Here is a 19,730-nt window from a genome sequence, read left to right as displayed (position 1 = left end):
AAATCAGCACCTGGCTAGAAATTACACTGTAGAAAGGAAGACACACCTGGGACGTAAAGCAGGGCAGGGCTGAGCTCAGGGATTCCAGTCCCTGGTGTGGAGGAGTGGCTGGGGGCAGCTGGAAGACAGCTGGGGAGGTGCTGATCTTGTTTTTCCACAGATTCCTGTTTTATTGGAGACTTGTGCTCCACCTGGAGTCAGGATATTGCAGGCAGGGAGGGCAGGAGCAGCAGCTGCCTGCTTTCTCTGCTGGGCTGGGTGCTGTGTCAGCAGGTCACCAGGGAAGTGATGGATGGAAAGGGCTAAAGGCAGAGAAAAGTTGGGTGTAATTAATAATTTTATACATTATATATTCTTTGGAAGTGCTTCAGAACCCTTTTTCACTTTGTGTTTATCACTTGGCCAACATGGGACTGGCAGAGGTGGTCTCCAGCTGCAGAAAAGGCACGTGGTGTTTTAAGCAGCAACAGCAAAAGGCAGCTCAGGTCTGGTTCTGGATTCCACTTGGTGTCTCGTCAAAAGCACCCTGGCATGTTGAACCTCCAAACCTGCAACATGCTGGTTTTGTCTCATGTTTTATTCAACCAGTGGGTCCTGACTCCACCATGCCTGGCAGATGTGTTTCATTGCTAACTTTTGAAACAAGGAGATTTTTTGAGAGCACATGCTGATGAGTGTCCCAAAATTCACTGGTTCAGCTCCTGCTTTAGTCTGAAAAGTACTCCTATGTGGAAATCAGCTGTGCAGTTGAGGGGGTTTCTCAGATTTCTGTGAGCCCTTAGGAAACAGCCATTGAACCCCTCTTTAACTACAGACTGTAACCTCTGGAAAGTCAATGTCTCCTCCGTGGATTTTCCTCTCAGATGGGACTGAAAAAAAATACAAGACTCCTCTTAATAACCACATCTGGTTTTAAATATTGTTATGTTGAAGGAACTGGTCCTGTTCAGTGTGTGGCTATTTCCTAACATGCTTTTTGTGTCTCCATTGTGGATTTTTCTCTTAGATGGGACAAAAAACCCCATAAAGGCTCCTTACAAGACTCCTCTTACAAAATACAAGACTCTTCTTAATAACAGTAGGACATGGAGGTTCTGGAGCAAGGCCAGAGAAGGGCAGTGGAGGTGGGGAAGGGTCTGGAGCACAAGCCTGATGAGTAGCCGAGGGAGCTGTGGGGAGCTCACTCTGGAGAAAATGAGGCTCAGGGGAGACCTCACCACCCTATAAAAGCACAATCACGGCAGGGTGTAGCCAGGTCAGGCCATCAGAGATAGGACAAAGGGACACACTCTCCAGCTGCACCTGGAGAGGTTTGAGTTGAACTAGGGAGAAATTTCTTCACGGCAAGGAGTGGTTAGACATTGGAACAGGCTGCCCAGGGAGGCGGGGCCATCACCTGAAGGTGTTTAAGGAAAGACTGGACATAACACTCGGTGCTCTGGTCTAGCTGACGTCGTGGTGTTGGGTCGAACTCGATCATCTCAGAGATCTTCTCCAATCATTTGGGTTTTTTCTTCTTTTTTCTTTTTTTTTTTTTTTTTCCTTTTTGAAGAAGACAGGAGCAACTTCCCCCGGCCGGGGCGTGGCAGCGGAAAGCCCATCCCACCTCAGCGCCGAGGGCGGTGCCGACCGCTCCCCCTCAGCGGCGTAGCAATGGCGGCCCCGGCCGGCGTGAGGGGACGAGGAGCGGCCCCGCCCCGCCCTCGCGCCCCAAAGGCGGGAAAGGCGCCGCGCAGGCGCACGGCGAGGCCGCAGCGATGGCACCGTGCGTGTGGGCACGGGGGTGCCGGCGTGGGCTGAGGGGAACGGGGATGTCTGTGGGGATAGAGACTCTGCGAGGCTGAGGGGAGATCCCCTGCGTTTTCTGGGGGGGTTCTGCGATGAGCACTGTCGCCGGCGGTGGGTGGGGTGTCCTCGGGCAGCATTGTGGACGTGCAGGGTGTCTGTGCTCGCAGAGGTTTAAGGGTGCATTAAACTCCAGGGATGCTGGCAAGTGAATTCAGGAGTTGTTTGTCAACCTGCTGCCAGCTTTCAGGGGCTAAGTGGGAAAAGCTAAAATTGCACGTGGTTACAAACAGCTGTGGTGCAAGTTGTCATCTCTTGTTTGTGTTCCCCTTCAGTACGGAGGCGTCGAAGCAGCAGGCGCAGCTGATGGAGGTGCTGAAGAAGGAGGTGAGGGCCATGCTGATCGCTGCCAAGGCGGGCCTGACGCCGGAGCAGCTGGAGGAGCAGTACATGGCCATGGTCTGCAAACCTCTCCCTCTGCGTGACCTGGGCTTCCAGTCCACCCTGGAGCTGGTGACACAAATGCCTGAAGTTGTCCAGATCTGTTCTTCTAAGAATGGTGCTTTAATCCTCAAAGGTGAGTTTTTGTTTCCAAATGGGTGGGAGAGTTGTTTGGAGCCTCATACTGGAATGAAGCGAGGTTCACATGTGCATATCTCTTCATCTGTTTCTCATACGACTCTGGTTTTTTTTTTTTTTGTCTTTGCTATTTCTTCTTGTATTTTGATCTGTCTTTTAAGACTTTGATGTTCTTCCCTCCTAAAAAAGTCACCCATGCTTCTAGTTATTTTTGTACAATTTTTCACTTTGCACTTGGTTTAGAAACTGACATAACATTTCCTTATGTGTACACTGATAAGTATCAGTTTTTCCTGTAAATGCAAGCTACAGCAGGAGCCAAAACTAGGGATGGGGCTTCTTGAGAGAAGCTGTGAAGGTTTCTGTACCTGACCCCATAGGAAGCTTAGCTTGTATCAAAGAACCTTTCTCATTTTCTTTTTCTTTGAGGAAAAGTTGCGACAACAAGTGGCAGTTGCAAAGAGTTGATTGGGAAGGGTGAAATGGTTGGGGGCTTTTTGGGTGCTACAGTAACACAAGAAAAAGTTGTTTAGAAGCTTGGAAAAGACCTGAGCTGTTCTGCAGGGAGACCTTTGGGCAGGGGGTGCTCTGTAGAGAGAGTTTACTGTAATTCTGCTTTCCCAGCAAAACTCTCAGCAGCTTGGTTTTTGTTTGTGATCCTGCATCCAAGAATTTGACCTGCCTTCCTGCCTGGTCTGAATTTCTAGGGATGAGGGTGCAAACTGGTTGTTGGCTTTTAAAAATAGTTCAGTCCAGTCTGCAAAGGGCAAGGTTGCTGGAAATGGCTGCCATGGTTTAGTGTGATTGCTTTTGAAGGAGTCAGGTGCTTCTGGAAGGGGTGTGGAGAGGAGGAAAGAAAGGATGAAGAGGAGCTTTGCCAGCGTAGAGCTTTTAACAGTTCATTGTTCTGGTTGTCTGTTTATTTCTTTCTGTTGTAGCCATTGCAGATGACTCCACCAAAGGGATTGCCAGGCTGGTTGCCAACCAGAAAGTAAAGACACGCAAGACATCAAAGAAAACCGCCACAAAGGCAAATTCTCCTTTTCCCACTAAGTACTCTAAAAATCCACAGAGTTTCCATACCCTGAGTGCTGGGACTCCTGTCCTGCCAGCAATGGTGAAGGCTGAGCTGCAGGACCTGCTGAGCTCCTCACCACTCCTGCTGGCAGACTTGGACAAGGCTTTCCTCCGACGCTTTGGCCGGGCGTTCCAGTACAGGCAGTACGGATTTCTGTCCGTGTTTGAAGTCCTCAGGAGCGTGTCTGATTCCATTGCTGTTGAGCAAACAAAGGCAGGTTCCTTGCTGGTCCTGAGGAAGTACTTGGCAAGCAAGATAGAGCAGCAAGTGGTGCCTCAAAGTGAGGCTGAGGAAGAGGAGATGCCTCGGAGTGAAGCTGAGGAAGAAGAGGTGCCTCAAGGTGAGGCTCAGGAGGAAAAGGGGCCTCAAGGTGAGCCTCAGGAAGAAGAGATGCTGCAAGGTGAGGTGGTGTGTTTAAATGAAAGCCCCCAGCTCTTCCAACTCTATGACCAAGCAACTGCCTTTCAAGTTTCTGTTGCTGCATTTGCAGTTGCTGCAGAAGTCCTGATTCCCCTGGGCTTTGGCACAGAAGGGCTGTTGAGTGCTGCAGAAGCAGCTCTCACAAGGCAGTTGTCTTGGTAGCAGAGAATTTCCAGGAAGGTTTTTGGCACTGTTTTGTGGTGTGGGGTGAAAGGAGGGCTGATTAACCCACTCAGAGTATGGACTTGCTGAGTGTGTGTGTAGGAATTTCTAGTCATTCCAGGTGATAGGTGAAAAAGGATCTTCTCAATGTCTGCTCTGCAGGCTGCTAAAGCTTTTGCCACACACTTGTTGAGACTGAAGGTTTAGCACTGGCCTGAAAGAGACAGGATTGCAGATGCCCTCATCATTCCCATAAAGCTTATGGGAGAGGGTGGATAATCACATACAGTTCCTCCCAAATTCACAGCTTTTGAAGGGAAAATATATTTTAACATTACTCTAGCAATGGATTTTAACCTTCAGCTTGCTTACAAGAGGATTCTGAAGGATTCTTGTTTTGTTTTAACTTGCTGACACAGTGAATCCTCATTAGTGTGGTGGCTGTGAATGCTACAAGTATTGAGGAAAACAACACTAATGCTTTCAGACTTCCATTTTTTATGTTTTCCCTTTCTGCTTAATCTGCAACACTGTATCAGTCCAACAAAGAATAACACCAAATTATTGTCTTTGCAGCAGCATCTGCAGCTGAGGTGCCTTCTTTGGAGCCCACCTGTGAGACAAAGAGCTGCTGCCAGGCAGCAACTCTGATGGATTCAGAGCCAGTGCAAACACCAGCAGTAGATTTGGGTGATCACCTCAAACAGGTAAGTGGCTGGACAAATGATCTGCAGATTTTTCATGTCAGTTTCCAGGGGTGATTCTCTTTTTTACTCTCTTTGTTTCTGTTGAGTTTGCATTGTTGAGGCACGGCTGCTTCCAGACTTTTGTTTTAGATGTCTCTGGAGGCAAGCAGACTCACAGTTACCTGGTGGATGGCTTTATGTGCCATCCAGAGTCAGTCTTTTTCTGATGTTCTGCTGATCTTGAGGTCTATCAGTTCATCCAGGCCAGTTAGGTGTTATCTTGCTGGCTTACAAGAGTGGTGATACCTTTTGGTGTAGTTACTTGTAACTGGACTTTGATAACTTTGTTGTGAGACCAGTTGTGTGAGATTTCCCCTGCTGCTGTTGACAGGGCTTCAGTGTCAGCCAGTTTGACAGAGCTGGGGAATGTTCCTCAGTGACTTTGATTCCTGCAGTCTCAAGTCTGTTATCTGGTAGGAAATTATCATTATTTTGTTTTGTTTAGCAGTGTGGTTTTAGAAAGGGCTGGAGAATAGCAGTGCAGAGGCTTCGAACTGCCAAATCTTTTTGGCAGTTTGTTTGTCCCTCCTTTATTTTTTTTTCTTTTGAGCATCTTTAGGGCTTCTTTTTCTCAGGAAAATCCTCCTGCTTAGAGTTGTTTCCTCTGCCAAGCTTGTCTTGTGGCTATACCCAGCTGTACAGCTGGAGCTAGAGGTAGGGAAATAATCCCAAGGGTTCTTCCTGACTTTGGTGTTTTGTGTTCTAATGAGCTTGGCAGCCTGGAGCTAGGAGTTGGACTTTGTGTAGCACTTGTGAGATTTTTGGCAGCCTGTTCTGATCCTTTAAAGAGATTTTAGTTAGGGGTGATGAGTTCCACAGGGAATTTCCCTGGGTCAAACCCCAGTCTGATTGTGTGAAGGCAGTGAAAGAGGGGATATGGTCTAGGTAGCCCCAGATTTTTGTTCCTAGGTACTGCAGACCATTTAAAGATCCTGTCAAGACAAGACTTGCAAGATGTTTGTACAACTCATTGTTATGAAACAACAAGTGTGCTGTTTTGTTTTTTAAAAAGCTCTCAAGAGGAGGAAAGCAGTTTAGAATGCGTTTGCTTGGGTGTGCAGTGGACATTTTTTCATCAGGATGCTGCAAGGTAGAGGGGAAAGATGCAACCTGATCCCTGCCCTGCTGCCAGGTGTCCTGGAAGTGTTTTCAGGGTCAGATGGGGCACAAGTGCTGAGTCCATCTGTTCAGCTCCAAGAGGATAAAGGAGACAGAGCTGCTGCTCTCAGGAGCTTTTTCTTGCTGCCATGAGAAGTGCCACTCACACCACTCTTGGCAGCTGCCAGTCCAGCTTGGAGCAAGGAGTCAGCCTCTCTTGCAAGTCATACCTCTTACAAAGCCTGATTTTACACTGTGTACACTTGCTTTATCTCTTGATAGCTTTGTTGCATTTTGTGAGCTTCTTTTCAAGTGCACATCCCCCAAGTCTTTCAAATAAATGTCTGTTGTCACTAACAATATGTGAGCAAGCATATAAAGCTCATGTGTGTCCTTAACAGTCTGACCTGGAGAGCTTCATCAGAGCAAAATTGCCACTTAAAAATGCCACCATTCACAGGGACTGCACAGAGGAAGTTTGTGAAATTTGTAAGGGGTTTTTAGAGGTGATGCTGCTGCTCAGATCAGAATTCCCTCAGTTGCCCCTAGACTCAAAAATGTTAACTCGCTGTTTAACTCAAAGGTTTTAGTAAAAATTTCTAGCTCCAAAAGAATTGAGGGCTTTACTCAGTCTGCAGAAGGAGACACCAGGGAAGTGGTCACAGCACCAAGCCTGCCAGAATTCAAGAAACATGTGGAAAATCCTCTCAGGCACGTGGTAGGATTCTTGGGGTGGTGCATTGCAGCTCTAGGAGCTGGACTTTGATCCTTGTGGGTGCCTTCTAACTCAAAATATGCTATGATTCTGTGATCTGCACCTTCACAAAGTGATTAAGAGAGCCACTATTGCAAAACCCCGTTGTTTGCAGCTGAATTTAGAAATAAGCAACAGGAAGTGTGCTGGAATATGAATTGCCCACACCTTGCCTGATGTTTGATGCAGTGATAATTTGTACTGTGCTCACAATAAGTAAAAATTGAAGTGGTTTTCACTTTAAATCATTGGAGAAGTGCTGTCTGCTGGCACAAAGGAAAGCTCTTGAGGCAGTGAAAGTAGCTGATGTTGGATTAAGGCTCCCGTCCATACTACTTCAAGTGAAAGAATGTTTTCAGCAGTTAGAATAATGAAAAATTGAAAGCTGTTTGAAGAGCTCACTTGTACAAATGTGTCTAAAGTGAGAGAAGAACAGAAATTGTAGATTTTGACTGGTTTTGTCTTTGGGAAGTAGCTCTAGTGTGAAAGTGGGATGTATTCATGTCTTCTGTCACTTCAGAATCATTTTCAGATGGTTTTGCAGGTTCAATCATGTACTTTTTCATGGTTATGGAATATAGAAACAATACCTTTTCAATAAAATCCATCTAAGAGGTGGGTTGGGTTTGGGGTTTGATTTTGTTTTGCATTTCAGGCAATAGTCATTCACTGCTTTTGTCTAAATATGTGACCTGACTTCAATTCCTCTCCTTTATTCCTTGCAGGAGTATGAGCAAGGTATTTTTGTTGCACCCCTCTTAACACTGGAGGGAAGAAAGAAAGAGAGTGTGAAAATGATTGTTTCTATCACAGGGAAAGTTTTCCTCCAAGTTTGCCCAATTTGTTGTGTTTCTCTGATACTCAGTAATTCACAAGTTCCCCAGGAAAGCAGAACTATTTTTTAAATTAATGGAAAGGCCAATTATGTGTGTTCAGTGCATGATGAGACATCTGAGTGCCACCTCCCCCTTATCCCCTTGTAGCATCAAGGTCTTGAGCAGTTTCCAGTGACTCCAGAAATCCCTCCAGATGCTGTTCAGGACAGAAGCCTGTGCAGTTTGCCTCCTCTGAAGAGCAGGTGCTTGGTGGGAGTCATTGTGGAGTTCGTCGTCTCTCCCAGCCAGTTCTACATCCACGTCTGCAGCACAGAAGCATCCTATAAACTGCAGGATCTGATGTTTGAGATGAGGTGGGAGCATGCTGTGGCAGTGTTTGTGCTGAGGGAGCAGGGCATTGGTGATGGTCTCTGCTGGCTTCCTGACTTGCTACAGAGATGCTGTCCTGAAACACTGCTCAAAATGTGCATCCTTTTAACTAGCAAGCAATAAGTGTGGTCACCAGCAGTTGCTGTGGTTTGTCTGTGTCCTGGCAGTTCTGAGCTTTGTAAGCCTGGAAGGGTTATGGAAAGGAGCTTGGAGGGTTCCTGCCTTGTCTGTGCAGCTGTTGCTAATGTGCTCAGTTAAGGCTTTCACTTCCACCTCCAACACTGCACCTGGGCCAGTACTGCAGAACCTGGTTCATGAGAAATGCTGATGTGTCAAGGTAATGGGAAAAAAGTAATGATGAGGATGTCTGTGTTTAGCCTCTCATTAATCCCCATTAACTAACTTTTTGTTGGACCCCAAGAGTATTGTTCAAATGTTAAAAGTTTGGGGTTGCAATTTAATTCCCATTTCAGTTTAAGTGTGGCAGAACAGAGATATAAAGGGTCTATTAAAACAAATTTTGAAAATTCATGTCATGGGGACTTTTTAAAGTCAGAATTCTTTTGGTCCTTTTTCATCTCCTGCATCCTCCTAAGGCTGGTTTCCCACTGTCATCTTTTACAGACATGTTTACTCACACAAAGTTGCTTCTGATAAATACATCATGCCTGAGTCTGCAGTGAGGCCTGGGCAGCTGTGCTGTGTCATGGTCTCCAAGTGGTGGTACCGTGTCATCATCCACCGTGTGATCAATGACCAGGAGGTGGAGGTGTTCTATGCAGACTATGGACACCTCCAGATTGTCCAGAAGTCTTGGCTGAGATTCCTCAAGTAAGTGAATTACCCATGGGCAGCAGAATTGCAGAACAGCTGTGGTTGGATTGGATTAGGTTGGATTAGGTTTCTGGAGGTCATCCTGTCCAAGCTCCCTGCTGCAGTGGGGCTGTCCAGAACAGGCTGCCTATGACCATGCTGAGATGGTTTTTGAATATTTTCCATATTTGTGTCTTCCCCCTCATTTGCCTCTCCTCATGCCTGGCTGTTGGCATTATTTAGTTCAAAATTAATGGTTTTCTATTTGTAACTTTGTCTCCACAAGGGATTTTGATGGGAATGTGCTTGGGCCAGGGAATGAATAAGGGACCAGTTGTTATTGCTGGTTTTGCTGTGCCCATTCTCTGGGTATGGAGTGTTTTCTGATGTTGCTTTGGCATTCCTCAACTGGTAGTAAAACCCAGAAGGGGAGGAAGTTCTGCTGATTGATCCCTGCTTTTGCTGTAATGATTTTGCTTTGTATTTTAGGTGGCACTACTTGAAGCTCCCTGCTCAGGCCATCCCGTGTTCCTTGGCATGGGTAAAACCTGTGGAGGTAGGTGTCCACATGCAGTTTTGTTTCTTGACATCTGTAGAGGAGTTATCAAGTAGAGGTTGTCTTTTTCTCCTTCATTTGGAGGAAGTCAGGTCCTGTTGATATTTACAGCAGAATTAGTGCTGTGACATTCAGCAGAGTGTGCTGGGTGTCTGCTCTACAAGCAATCACCCTTTCAGTGCTTTCCTTGCCATCAGAGCATTCCTGCTTATATTCCTGCAGAAACAGATGGCTACTGTGAAGCAGCACAGCAAACATTTTCCTCTCCCTGCCAGTAGTTCCCCAAGGTCCTTCTGAAGCCTCTGTTTTAAAAACTTATTCTGTAACAGAGCTTTAAGTGAGTTGGTTAGATGCACAGCCAGAGTTACAGAGGTCATAAGAAAGTTTTTCTGTGATGGAAAACTTCTTGGTCAGGAAGCCTGAGAAATACAATCTCTGAAGGAAAGCATGTGAGCAGAGTTGCTGCCTGTGTGTGTTTTTAAGGATGTTGCTTTTAAAAAGCTATTTCCCCTGGGTTTTGAAGGTTAATCACAGTTTTGCTTGTGGTGAGGCTTAGCAGCACCTTACTGACTTTTAATACCTTTAATGTTTGTAAGTGTTGAGATTTTAATGTTGTGATTCCAGGAAGTAGGAAAGAAAACCCAACAAACAACTGTATTTTAGGCAATTGGGATAAAATCACTGGTGAATGCCATGGAGCTGTGTTTGGAAGTAGGTATTTAGGGTGAAAGGGCATTCCCAGTGTAATGAGAATTGCAGGCTTTGGATAGTTTGGTTTAGTTTCATGCTGGGAAGCTTGTCTGTCTGACTTTCCTGTATTTGTCACTAGCCTGGCCTAGCTCAGCTGGCTTTTGACAAGTGGCCACCACAAGGAGAAGTCTCAGGTGTTGGATATTGTTCTGTTTATGATAACTTTACACTGTTTCCTCTTCAGGGTACGTGGTCCAGTGCAGCAATTCTCCTGTTCAAGCACCTCTGTCGCTTCAAGGAGCTCGTGGGCGTGGTGGATGAATATGTGGATGGTGTTCTGTACCTCTTCCTGTGTGACACATCCACCAAGGAGGATGTCTACTTCCACTCTGTCCTCAGGGATATGGGATATGCTGATGTCTGTGGGGAGAACATCCCTTCCCAGGTGAGGGAAGAGGCCAGTGCTGCTGAAGGGAAGGGGAAGGGAAGGATCCCTGCTTGGGTGCCTGTAAATGGGAAGGTTCTTAATGAGAAGATTCTTACCTTGAAGCAAGTGGTTTTGTGAAGAGCAAAACTGGTATTCCCTGCTTTCCTGTAGCTTTTGATTTTGTGACTGCATCCCAGTGTCCAACTCTATGTGGACAGCTTGCTTTTTGGTTAAGGTGGGGTCTGATGGTACAGCAGAGATGTTCTGTTTAGGAGAACAAACTGTGTTCAGCCTGTCTTCTAGCAATGGATTAAAAGTTGATATGGAAATGGTTTTGGTTTACAAACTGTCATATTTTGCCAGTGAAATGTACAGTGCTGGATGGCATAACCGTGGTAATTGCCTGTTGTCACACCAGTTGTAAGTCAGATCATTTGTGCTTTAGGCTTACCTGTGGCATTGTTTGCATGTCTCAGCTCACTTCTAGTAAGAACTGTGTGGATTGTGCAAACCCTTGGAAAGGAACTGCCATGATTTTGTATTTCAGCAGAAAGCTGAGTATTACAGCCTGGAGTGAATCTGTTTTATTCAGCAGATGCAGAATGCATGTTCTGGCAGGATTAGATCCTGTCATGGTATCTTTGCATGTGTAGGCCCAATTTTGGGGGAGAGGGGCTTTGCTGAGAAATTTTGCTGCTGACAAGAGAGGAGTTGATTTTCTTAATAAAGCCATTTCTGCAAGAATTTGGAGCTAACTCTTGGGTGTTGTGCACCTTCACCCATTTGCTGACCTGTTAGAGATTTGCTGCATCCTTTTATTCTCTATGGTAATTACAATGAGAAGTTTTTTTACTGTTGTGGTGTGGTTTTTGTTTGTTCTAGGAATTTGAGGAACTGAATCCTTCAGCCTTGTATGTTCAGCCCAGTGGAAAGCAGGGGAATGCTGAGGTGGTGGAGCCAGACCTTCGCTTGCAGCAGCAATCTCGAGATGCAGACAGTGAAACAGCAACCTTGAAGCTGAATGGGGCTGAGCTGTGACCAGGTGAGAGTTTGGCACAGCTGTCATTCCATGAAATCAGCTCCAGGGCTCAGCAGTGTGTTTCCCTCCTAGATCTCTCCTTGGCAAAGGATGTGTAATAATTCAGGGTAGTAGTCTGTAAATGCAGGGAAAGTCCACCAGTGCTGTGGTGAATATTTGCAGTAAAGGGTCTTGCTCATCCTAAGCTGACCTGAAAGGAAGTGATTTGCAGTCCTGATTGTTGCTGGGGATAAGGTCCTGTACAACTACAGGTTTGTTAAAAAAATAACTCTAAAGGTGAAAGTACAGCATAAGTGTGTGCTTTACACCTGGGGTTTCAGAGCAAGCTCAAAGGGAAGCCCTTGGCTATTTATCAGTTTGATCAGCTGCTGAACAGAGCTTGAGCAGAGAGTAAACCCCAGGTCTTGAGTGCAGTCTGGGGCAGTACCATTGAAACACCAGGAGCACTTGTCTACAGGTGATCTCTCCCCTTTTCTGTTATTTAAACTGTAGTATTTTCATGAGACTTTTTACTACAGGGACCAAAACACCTTTCAAGCCAATGTCAAGCCAATGTTGAAGTTTTCAGCAGTGGGGCTGCTCTGGGGCTGTTTCTGACACTGCTCTGAAAGAGCAGTAAAAGCAAGTCTAATGCTAGTAACTTGTAAAGTACCCATTTTCTTTAGGTTTTTTTCTAGGATTTTTAAGGTTTCTGTGCTAGAGAAACTCTGTGTAAGCTGTCTTGGATATTAATGTCCTTGCTCTATCAGTTTATCAAATGAGCTGAAAGACACAAAGCATCCTGTTATTGTGTGTGTTTGGAAGAAGGTAAAGTGGGGAAGACTGCAAATCTTGAGTTTGTGTTTCAAATGCAGGAATCTGGAGAGTTCCTTGCCTAGCTGCCTAAAGCAAGATCCATAAATGTCAGACACAGGTGGTGATTTGGAGACTAGAGGAATGTAAATGCATCCTGTCCCTCAGTGGGAATGGTGTGGGTGGCAAGAAGAGATAAAAATAATCTAAAAATCATCTTGTAGCCTTGTCCTAACACTGATATTTTTTCCTGCATGTTAAGCAGAGGTTTTCAGTGGGCTGCTGGTATCCAGCTGAGTAGTTGGCTAATTGGGCTCTACTGATGCCTGTCTTGGCATGCTGTCAGCACTGAATTCCTGCTGCCCAGCCATCCTTGCTGCTGCAGGAGTGCCTCACAGTCCCCTTGTGCCCTGACAGCTGAAGCAGCCTAGACAGCAAGTACCCAGGTTTTGAACAGCTGTGCTTGAATTGCTGCTTGTCTCTTATTTCACTAGTTTTCTCCTCCATACTGAGCTAAAAAATACAAACATCAGCTCCCATCTGTGGCTGAGACATGAGTGAGCAGCCCTGAAATGTAAATTTAATTTGAATTCTTAAGCAAAAATGCAGAGGGGCTTCCTCTGACTCAGCTCCTGCCTCTTGCAGGAACTCCCTCTGTCATTGCCATCACTGGTTGTGCGTGGGGCTGCTGAGAGATGAGACAGCTGTTAATTCTTTGCTGAGATAGAATGCCTTGTGTCTTTGAATAATCTGTGGCTCCTTCCAGCTTGCTGTGGAGGAAAAGCTGCCCTTTGGACTGGGGGAATATTGTTGTGTAGTCTTGTTGTTCTGGTTTTTTAATTATCCATTTGCTGACCTTCCACTTCTTTGTAAATTTTGAGAGATAATTAAGATCAGGGCAGCTAATGAGCTGAGTGTGCTCTAATTGCACCCTCTCATTTTTATTTTTTTTACATACATTTGCAGACACCTCATTCTCTTGGAGAGTCCTCAGTGTCTGCTGTCTTAGTCAAGTCAGTGAAAAACCTTTACACCTCCTTTATTTACTCCAGGCAACCAGCAGAAATGAGACAAGATGACCCAGATCAGATAGAAAGTTTTTCCAGCAGGGCCCAACTTTATGAACAGTCCATCCCACTGTTGGACCATTCATGCTGTGCCCCCTTGACACTATGAACAGATTCATCAGTCAAAATGAGCTGGCAGAAAGTTGAGCAGTCTGTTACTGTGCTGTGAGTTTTGCAGCCCCTCTTGGGTATCCTGAGGCTGGTGCTGCTGGAGCAGATGGAAATGTTGGTGTTCTGTGGGCTGGAGATGCCACAATAATAAACAGCTGGATGCCATGTGTTGGGTTGACCTTTGTGCAGCAAAATGAATTTCTGGTTGTGTAATGGGAACAAAATGAATTGAGGGTTAGTTCTCTTATTGTTGGGTTTTGTTCTCTTTTCTGGGCTTTGTGCTGCTTGCATGCAGAAGTATTTGTTTCTCTACTCCAGTGTTCATTTCATACTGAATCTCCAGTCTCTCAACCGTAGCATTTTGTAAACCCTGTGAGTTCCCTGTGTGGGTGCTTGCCTTCCATCTTCCAAGTGATGGAAGAATTAACACCACCCATACAAGAGTCGCTCAGTTTACAAGGTGGATTAAGTGCCTTGCCAAAGGCAGTGGCTGTTTATGCCTTGGAAGTTTCTCTCTAGAGTTCCCTAGACAAAGCCTGCTGAGTTCACATCTGATTTCCCACCTCTGGGGAAGTGGAGGTGCAGCAGCAGGAGGAGAGGGGTCCTGGCATTAAACCTATCAGACTCATCAAACAGGTGTGCAGTAGCAAATCTTATTTCCAGGGCCTGGTGAGGTCCAGGCAGAAGGGATTTCAGTCTACTCTGGAGCTCTTGGATTTGCTTGTGTAGCTTTGATCTTTCTTTTCTGTGTTCCTTTATGCAGATGAAGCAAACATGAAGACCAACACCTTCCCAGGAGCCTCATGGTTGGCCTCTGCCATGCTCTGGGCTCTGTGACCCAGGGCCACCTCAGGAGCTGTGTGTCCCTCCTGCCCTGCTCTCTGCAGTGTTGGCAGCTGCATGATTGGCCACTTCCCTGCTTCAGTGGCTGCCCAGCCTGAGAAGGAAGGTGTGATAGGAGGGGACAAGCTGGAGCTGCTGCCAAGGAAGGCTGTCTGGAGCAGCACAGGCTCTCTGTATGACCCTGCTGTCAGGGTTTGTTTTTTGGTTTTTTTTTGTTTTTTTTTGTTCAGAAACGTTTAATCCTTGAAAAAACCTGGAGTGTGATATCTCAGGTGTGCCCAGCATGTGTGATAAATGTTAGTTTTGCTTTCAGGTAAAAGTTTTTGTTGTACCAGTGGTGTACTGAGTTACTGCTCTTTAATATAATGGTTCAGGAGAACATCCAAGTGTCACATTGTGTTATGTATCCTTTAAGTTTAAGAGAGGGAAATTGGCTGCCCGTCCCTCCTTCCTTCAGTGCATGAGCTCTTTTGACATTGTGTGGGGATGTGATTTTGGTTTTTGATACAGTGGCTGCTCTGCACACTCCTTGCTGTGAGGAGAGCTGAAGAAACTTCCTTCCCCGAGAAGAAGATGCTGTAATTTGTTGGATGTCATGTGTACAAAGTGTCAGGAATCTCATCTTAAAGAAATGGAATAAAATCTGTGAGGAATGCAGTGAGAGAGAGCCTGAAGCTTGACCATGTTTGTGTAGCTCCTTGCTTGTGGCAAGTGATCCTAAAGGGTGTTAATGCAGAGACAAGCTGGGCAAACAGAAGTGCCCTGGTTAGGAATGCTGGCATCCAGGCTTTGCTGGTACCTGGAGTGTTCCTCACATCTTCAGGGCTTCAGGGGCCATTCTGTGCCCACCTGAACCATGCCAGGGGTATCTTCCTCTGCAAACCACTAAGAAAAGCTGAGTTATACTAGCAGCAATACTGGAATGAGTAAAAGCCCAGCATAAGACATTTGTGGGTTGGACTAGTTGAGCTTTAAAGCTCTCTTCCAACCCAAACCATTGTATTAGTCCTTCCCCTTTTTTTTTCAGCATTTAAGGGTGGTTTGGGATGTGAAACAGCTAAAAACCAAAAATCTGTGGCTGGTCAGAAAGCAGCTGCTGGGAAAGCTAATGAAGGAGATGGAAGGAGAATGCTGAGGAGCAGGGGCTGTCCAACCCTGTGGGCAGCTTCAGAGGTTTCCTCACTTCTCTGCTGCCACATTTGGGTTGGGGCACTCACTGCACATTTTTGTCATTCATCACTGGGCTTGCTCACAGCTCACCCTGTGCTGCAGAGCCCCCTTTTGGTTTCAGGGAGGTGACACCTGGGGCCACGGTGGGGTATCCTGAGAAGATCCCCAGATCCTCTTTTCACTCAGTGCCAAGTGCCTCCTGCAAGCTGGGGTGGTGAGTTTTGTGTCCCATGGGAAAGGGCTGGGGTTTGTGACCCAGGGGCCCGTGGCCCTGAGTGGGTTGCCACCTCCTCAAATTCCAGATGGTGCAGGATTCTCCCAGACCCCAACCTGCCACCTCCCTGGGCTGCAGCAGGAGCCTGATCTCGGCAGAGCTGTCAGCGTGTCCCTGCTGCTGCTGGGTCACTGCTAGGTGGCAGCCGAGGCCAGTGCTCAGAACTCAGCTCCCTGCAGCCTCCAACTCCTCCGGGGGCCTGGGAGGATGAGGGAGATGAGCTGAAGAACATCCTGCTCAGTGGGCAGGTCCCTGTGCCCTGCAGGAGCTGCCTTTGTCCCACTCTCTGCCCCCAGGCTGCCTGGGCACACAACTGGGAGCTTTGGGGGTGGGTCCCCAAAGTGCTGTCCCAGAAAATTGAGAATGGGGAGATGCCATGGGGTCTGGAAGGTGCTGTGTGGGTACTGGGAGCTTACATGTGTGCAGAAAGGTGGCAGCAAATTTGTGGGAGGGAGCCAGCAAGTGTCAAACAGTATCCCTGTGCTTTGGGAGCTCCCAAACCCAGTTTGAGTATGGAAGGAGCATATTCTGTGCATATCACTCTTTTTGCACCCTGAGTACCTGCTGAAGGTGGGATATAGGGCTTTGCTGCTATTCCATGTACCTTTCCTCATGCTGATCAGGATTTTTTTTTTCTTTGAGGCTTTGCCATTCACATGTTGTCTGCTAGTGCTTGGTTAGTTTTCCATGCACTTTCAATCAAGATAAAAGGTGAAGATCTGAACCTTAACCCTGAGCCTGGACTCCCCACCCCCAGCACCTGAGGGACAGAAAACCCACCTGGAGCTGCTCCCCTGCTCTGGGTGATCTGAGCTGCTCTTCCCAGCTGTGTGCTGGCATCTCCCCTCCCAGAGCAGTTCAGCTCACATTCCTCATGCCCAGCATGTCCCTGTTTGTACATTTGTTGCCTAAGGCAGTGGAAAAAAGAACAAAGATACCTCAGGGACTGGAAAGTGATGCTGCATTCATATCCTTGCTCTTGGGCACTGCTGTGTGCCAGTGCCAGGTGGTGAGGAAGGAGGGGTGGCTGTGCCCGGCACTGGGATAAACCTTCTTGGCAATTTTTGGGGAAGCCAGAGGTGTCTGATGGAAGAATGAGGATGCTCTTCCTTCCTCGTCCTTGTGGAGCATCTCCATGGGGCACTGGGGAGCCTGGTGTGGATGTCCCTCATCCCAGGGTGTGCATGTAAAGGGGTCCTGCCCCTCCAAAGTAGCTTGGGATGGAGCTGCTTTCCCCTCCTTTGCCCCTGGTTTCCCCCTTCCCCACAGCTGTGCTGCCAGCAGAGGTGATCAACTCAGAGTCCCTCGGGGGAGGACCAAAATGTTTAGAGGAAATTAAAAATTGAAAGGCAACGCAGCTCTGCAGCTCTCCCTAAAAGCTGGGGTGAAGCCGAACAGCAGCACGATGTGTGCTCCGGGGATTTGCTAATGGACTCGGGGACGGGAGGCTCGGGGTCAGCCCTGGCAGGTGGAGGGAGCTGTGGGGCCGGTGGCGCTGGTGGGAAGAGGGGCTGGAAATGTGGTGTTCCTGTGCCTGGGGCCACGCATGTGACAGCACAGCCACACCTGGGCCACCTCAAGAGGGACCCAGGTAGCCCTGGTGGGTCTGGGAAGGGTGAGGAGTGATGCTCCAGACAGGGATTTTGTTTTTTGGGGAGGTGTTTACGGAAGAGTTTCTCCCGGCTGCCTGGCCGCAGTGGTAACCGGGTACTTTGAGTTTTAAACGGGATGTCAGGAAGGGTTTGCCTGGCGAGGAGGATGGGAAGTGACAGCTCGCTTTGGGTGAGCAACGAGCGGCAGAGGTGGCCAAACACCTCCGTCCTTCCCTCCTTCCTTCCCTCCCTCCCGGCGCTGCAGCCGGGCAGGAGCGGAGCTCGGGTCCCCTCTGGGCACATGGGTGGTCCCAGGCTGGCCCTGCAGTGGCCGCTGTGGCTGTTTTACCCTGTAGCTGTTTTACCCTGTGGCTGTTTTACCCTGTGCCATCTCAGCGAGGGTGGCATTTTCCAAATCGATGCCTCACCCCACCGCTCTGCACTTCTGAGTCAAGCCATGCTTTGCAACGTGGGGTTCAGTCGAGAAAATCATCTGGGCTTGAAAACCAAAATTGAGTGCTTCTGACCCTAAAAACATTTGTGGTTTTATTTTTAGATGGGGGTTTTTTTTTGAGATAGAAATTGAATCTTTTCCTTGTTTGGGGAGGATAAAAGTGCATTCAACCCTGCATCAGATTGTTTCACTTGACCCACGAGTAAATGCTTGTCTTTCCTCTGACCTGGAAGGCTTTCTTTTGCTTTCCATTTGGCAAGAAAAAGGGAAAAGCCAAATCTTGGTACAGGTCACTGCAAAATAAGGTTTGGAGCTGGAGCTTTTCAGCCTAAGCGCTGTGCCAAGACCCATCAGCTCTTCCCACCAGTCCCTGGAGTGGCTCCCTTTTTTTTGCAGTAAAAAGCCCTGGTTTTGCCTTACATTTTGCTGGGATAAAATGACTGCCAGGCAGGAGAGCAGCTTCTGGCTGCTGGGTTTTGGATGAGCAGAGATGGGGACAGTGCTTGTGCCTTGCTGGCCTTTTGGAGGACATCCCTAGGATGGCTCATGCAAGCTGGCCACCACTGCATCTCTGCAAAGGCCCCTTTGGGTGGCTTTGGGGGAAATGCCAAGATATTCCTGGGGCAGGAAGGAAACACAGGGCAGCAGTTCTGCTGGAGCATCCCTCAGGTGGGAAATGTGTCAGTGCTCCTTTTGGTTGGACCAGGGCTGTGCTCTGGGGTTGGGGTTTGCTGCAAGGATCTGTGCACCCCCTGTCCCACAGAAACAGGACTGTAGGTGTCCTCCTGAGCACCCCTTGCATCCAGGTGAGGTCTCCCATCTTCTCTCCATCTTGGACCTGGCTGCTCAGGTGTTTCCTGTGTCAGTGGCACCACTCCAAGCACAGCATTCAAAGGAGAGGGAGAAAGGAGGGAGCTCCTTGTGGATGCTGTGGAATGCTTTAACCTCACAGGCAGCAAGAAGAAGGGGGGCAGATGGTGTGGGCTGTTCTGCCTCCAAATTTAGGACCACTTGGAATTGGGGCTGCTGCTGGTGAAACCCTTTCCTGGTGATGCTGCAGGAGGGGAAGATTGGCTCCTTCCTACTGACAGTGAGTTGGCAGGGTAAATGCAGAGGGCTTGGGATGGACGAGGTTCCCCCTGGCCCCTGCTGCCCTCACCCTGCGTGGGCAGCTCCTCATCCCCTCCTGCTGCCAGGAGGTTTCTGTTCTGATTCAGCTCTTGCAGGGCAGCAGCTGATTGCAGAGGGGTTGTGATCTCACTTGTGCTTTTAATCCCACTGCTGTCAAGCTCCATTAGGAGGTTTGGCATCATCTCCCTACCTCTGGGGCTGGGCTGTGTTTGCCCAGCCTGAAATGAGGACAAGTCCGGGCTATGCTGGAGCAAGCAGGGGCCGGGGAGCCAGGGCTGCTTTAGGGGCCGGGAGCCAGGGCTGCTTTAGGGGCCGTGGCTGCCCCCACTGCTCTCCCCAGCACTTCCAGACACAGGAAGGGGCTGCAAGAAGTGTGAGACCAGCTCGTTGTTGTGGCCTGGCCGCTTTGGGAGCGGGATGGAGAGGAGCTGGGATGGTGGTGAGAGCCACTCCCCGGGCACTGAAGGTGCTCTGAAGCTCTCGGTGCTGCAGCCTCAGCCCACGCTCTGCTCCAGCTGCATCCGGCTGACCCGGGGCCGACCTGCCCCCGCTGCTGCTGCCGCACACGTGTGGCCGGGGCCGGGCATCCCTGCCCTGCTGCTGCATGTGGAGGGGGAGCTGGGGCTGAGAGTCCTTCCCAGCCTCACAAACTGGGCTGCACTGCTCTGCAGGGTGAGGAGAAGGTGCTGTCCCTCATCTCTGTCCTGGCCTCCGAACATGAGGAAGGTCAGGGAAGGTGGGAATGCAGAGAGCCAGAGCCATACAGGCTCCTGGGGCTGTCTGGGTGCTCATTGGGGTAATGGCTCAATCTTCCCTGATCTCCTCTCACCTGTGCCAAAGGAGAGCAGAGCCAGGCTTAGCAGCCAGTGCCAGGGTTTGGGCAGGCACTGCTGTCCTGATTATGGCCAGGGTGTGACTTTGAAAGGCTCCTGTGCAGCCAGGAA

At 48.3% G+C, this 19,730-nt stretch overlaps 1 protein-coding gene across 1 annotated transcript; it reads left to right on the top strand.

Annotated features, from left to right (window-relative positions):
• The first annotated feature begins 1,085 nt into the window (after nt 1–1,085).
• TDRD5 (tudor domain containing 5) lies at nt 1,086–14,777 on the top strand. The gene is made up of 11 exons (XM_059478470.1): nt 1,086–1,156; nt 1,553–1,765; nt 2,121–2,362; nt 3,303–3,842; nt 4,601–4,731; nt 7,606–7,811; nt 8,452–8,658; nt 9,130–9,196; nt 10,131–10,331; nt 11,196–11,355; nt 14,086–14,777. Exons 1-10 carry the CDS (start codon nt 1,086–1,088, stop codon nt 11,349–11,351), a joined length of 2,034 nt encoding a protein of 677 aa, XP_059334453.1. The 3' UTR covers nt 11,352–11,355; nt 14,086–14,777.
• The last annotated feature ends 4,953 nt before the right edge of the window (nt 14,778–19,730 follow it).

Source organism: Ammospiza nelsoni, chromosome 9, assembly GCF_027579445.1.
Source record: "Ammospiza nelsoni isolate bAmmNel1 chromosome 9, bAmmNel1.pri, whole genome shotgun sequence".
Classification (NCBI taxonomy): Eukaryota; Metazoa; Chordata; class Aves; order Passeriformes; family Passerellidae; genus Ammospiza; species Ammospiza nelsoni.
This window is presented reverse-complemented; position numbering and strand designations above follow the sequence as displayed.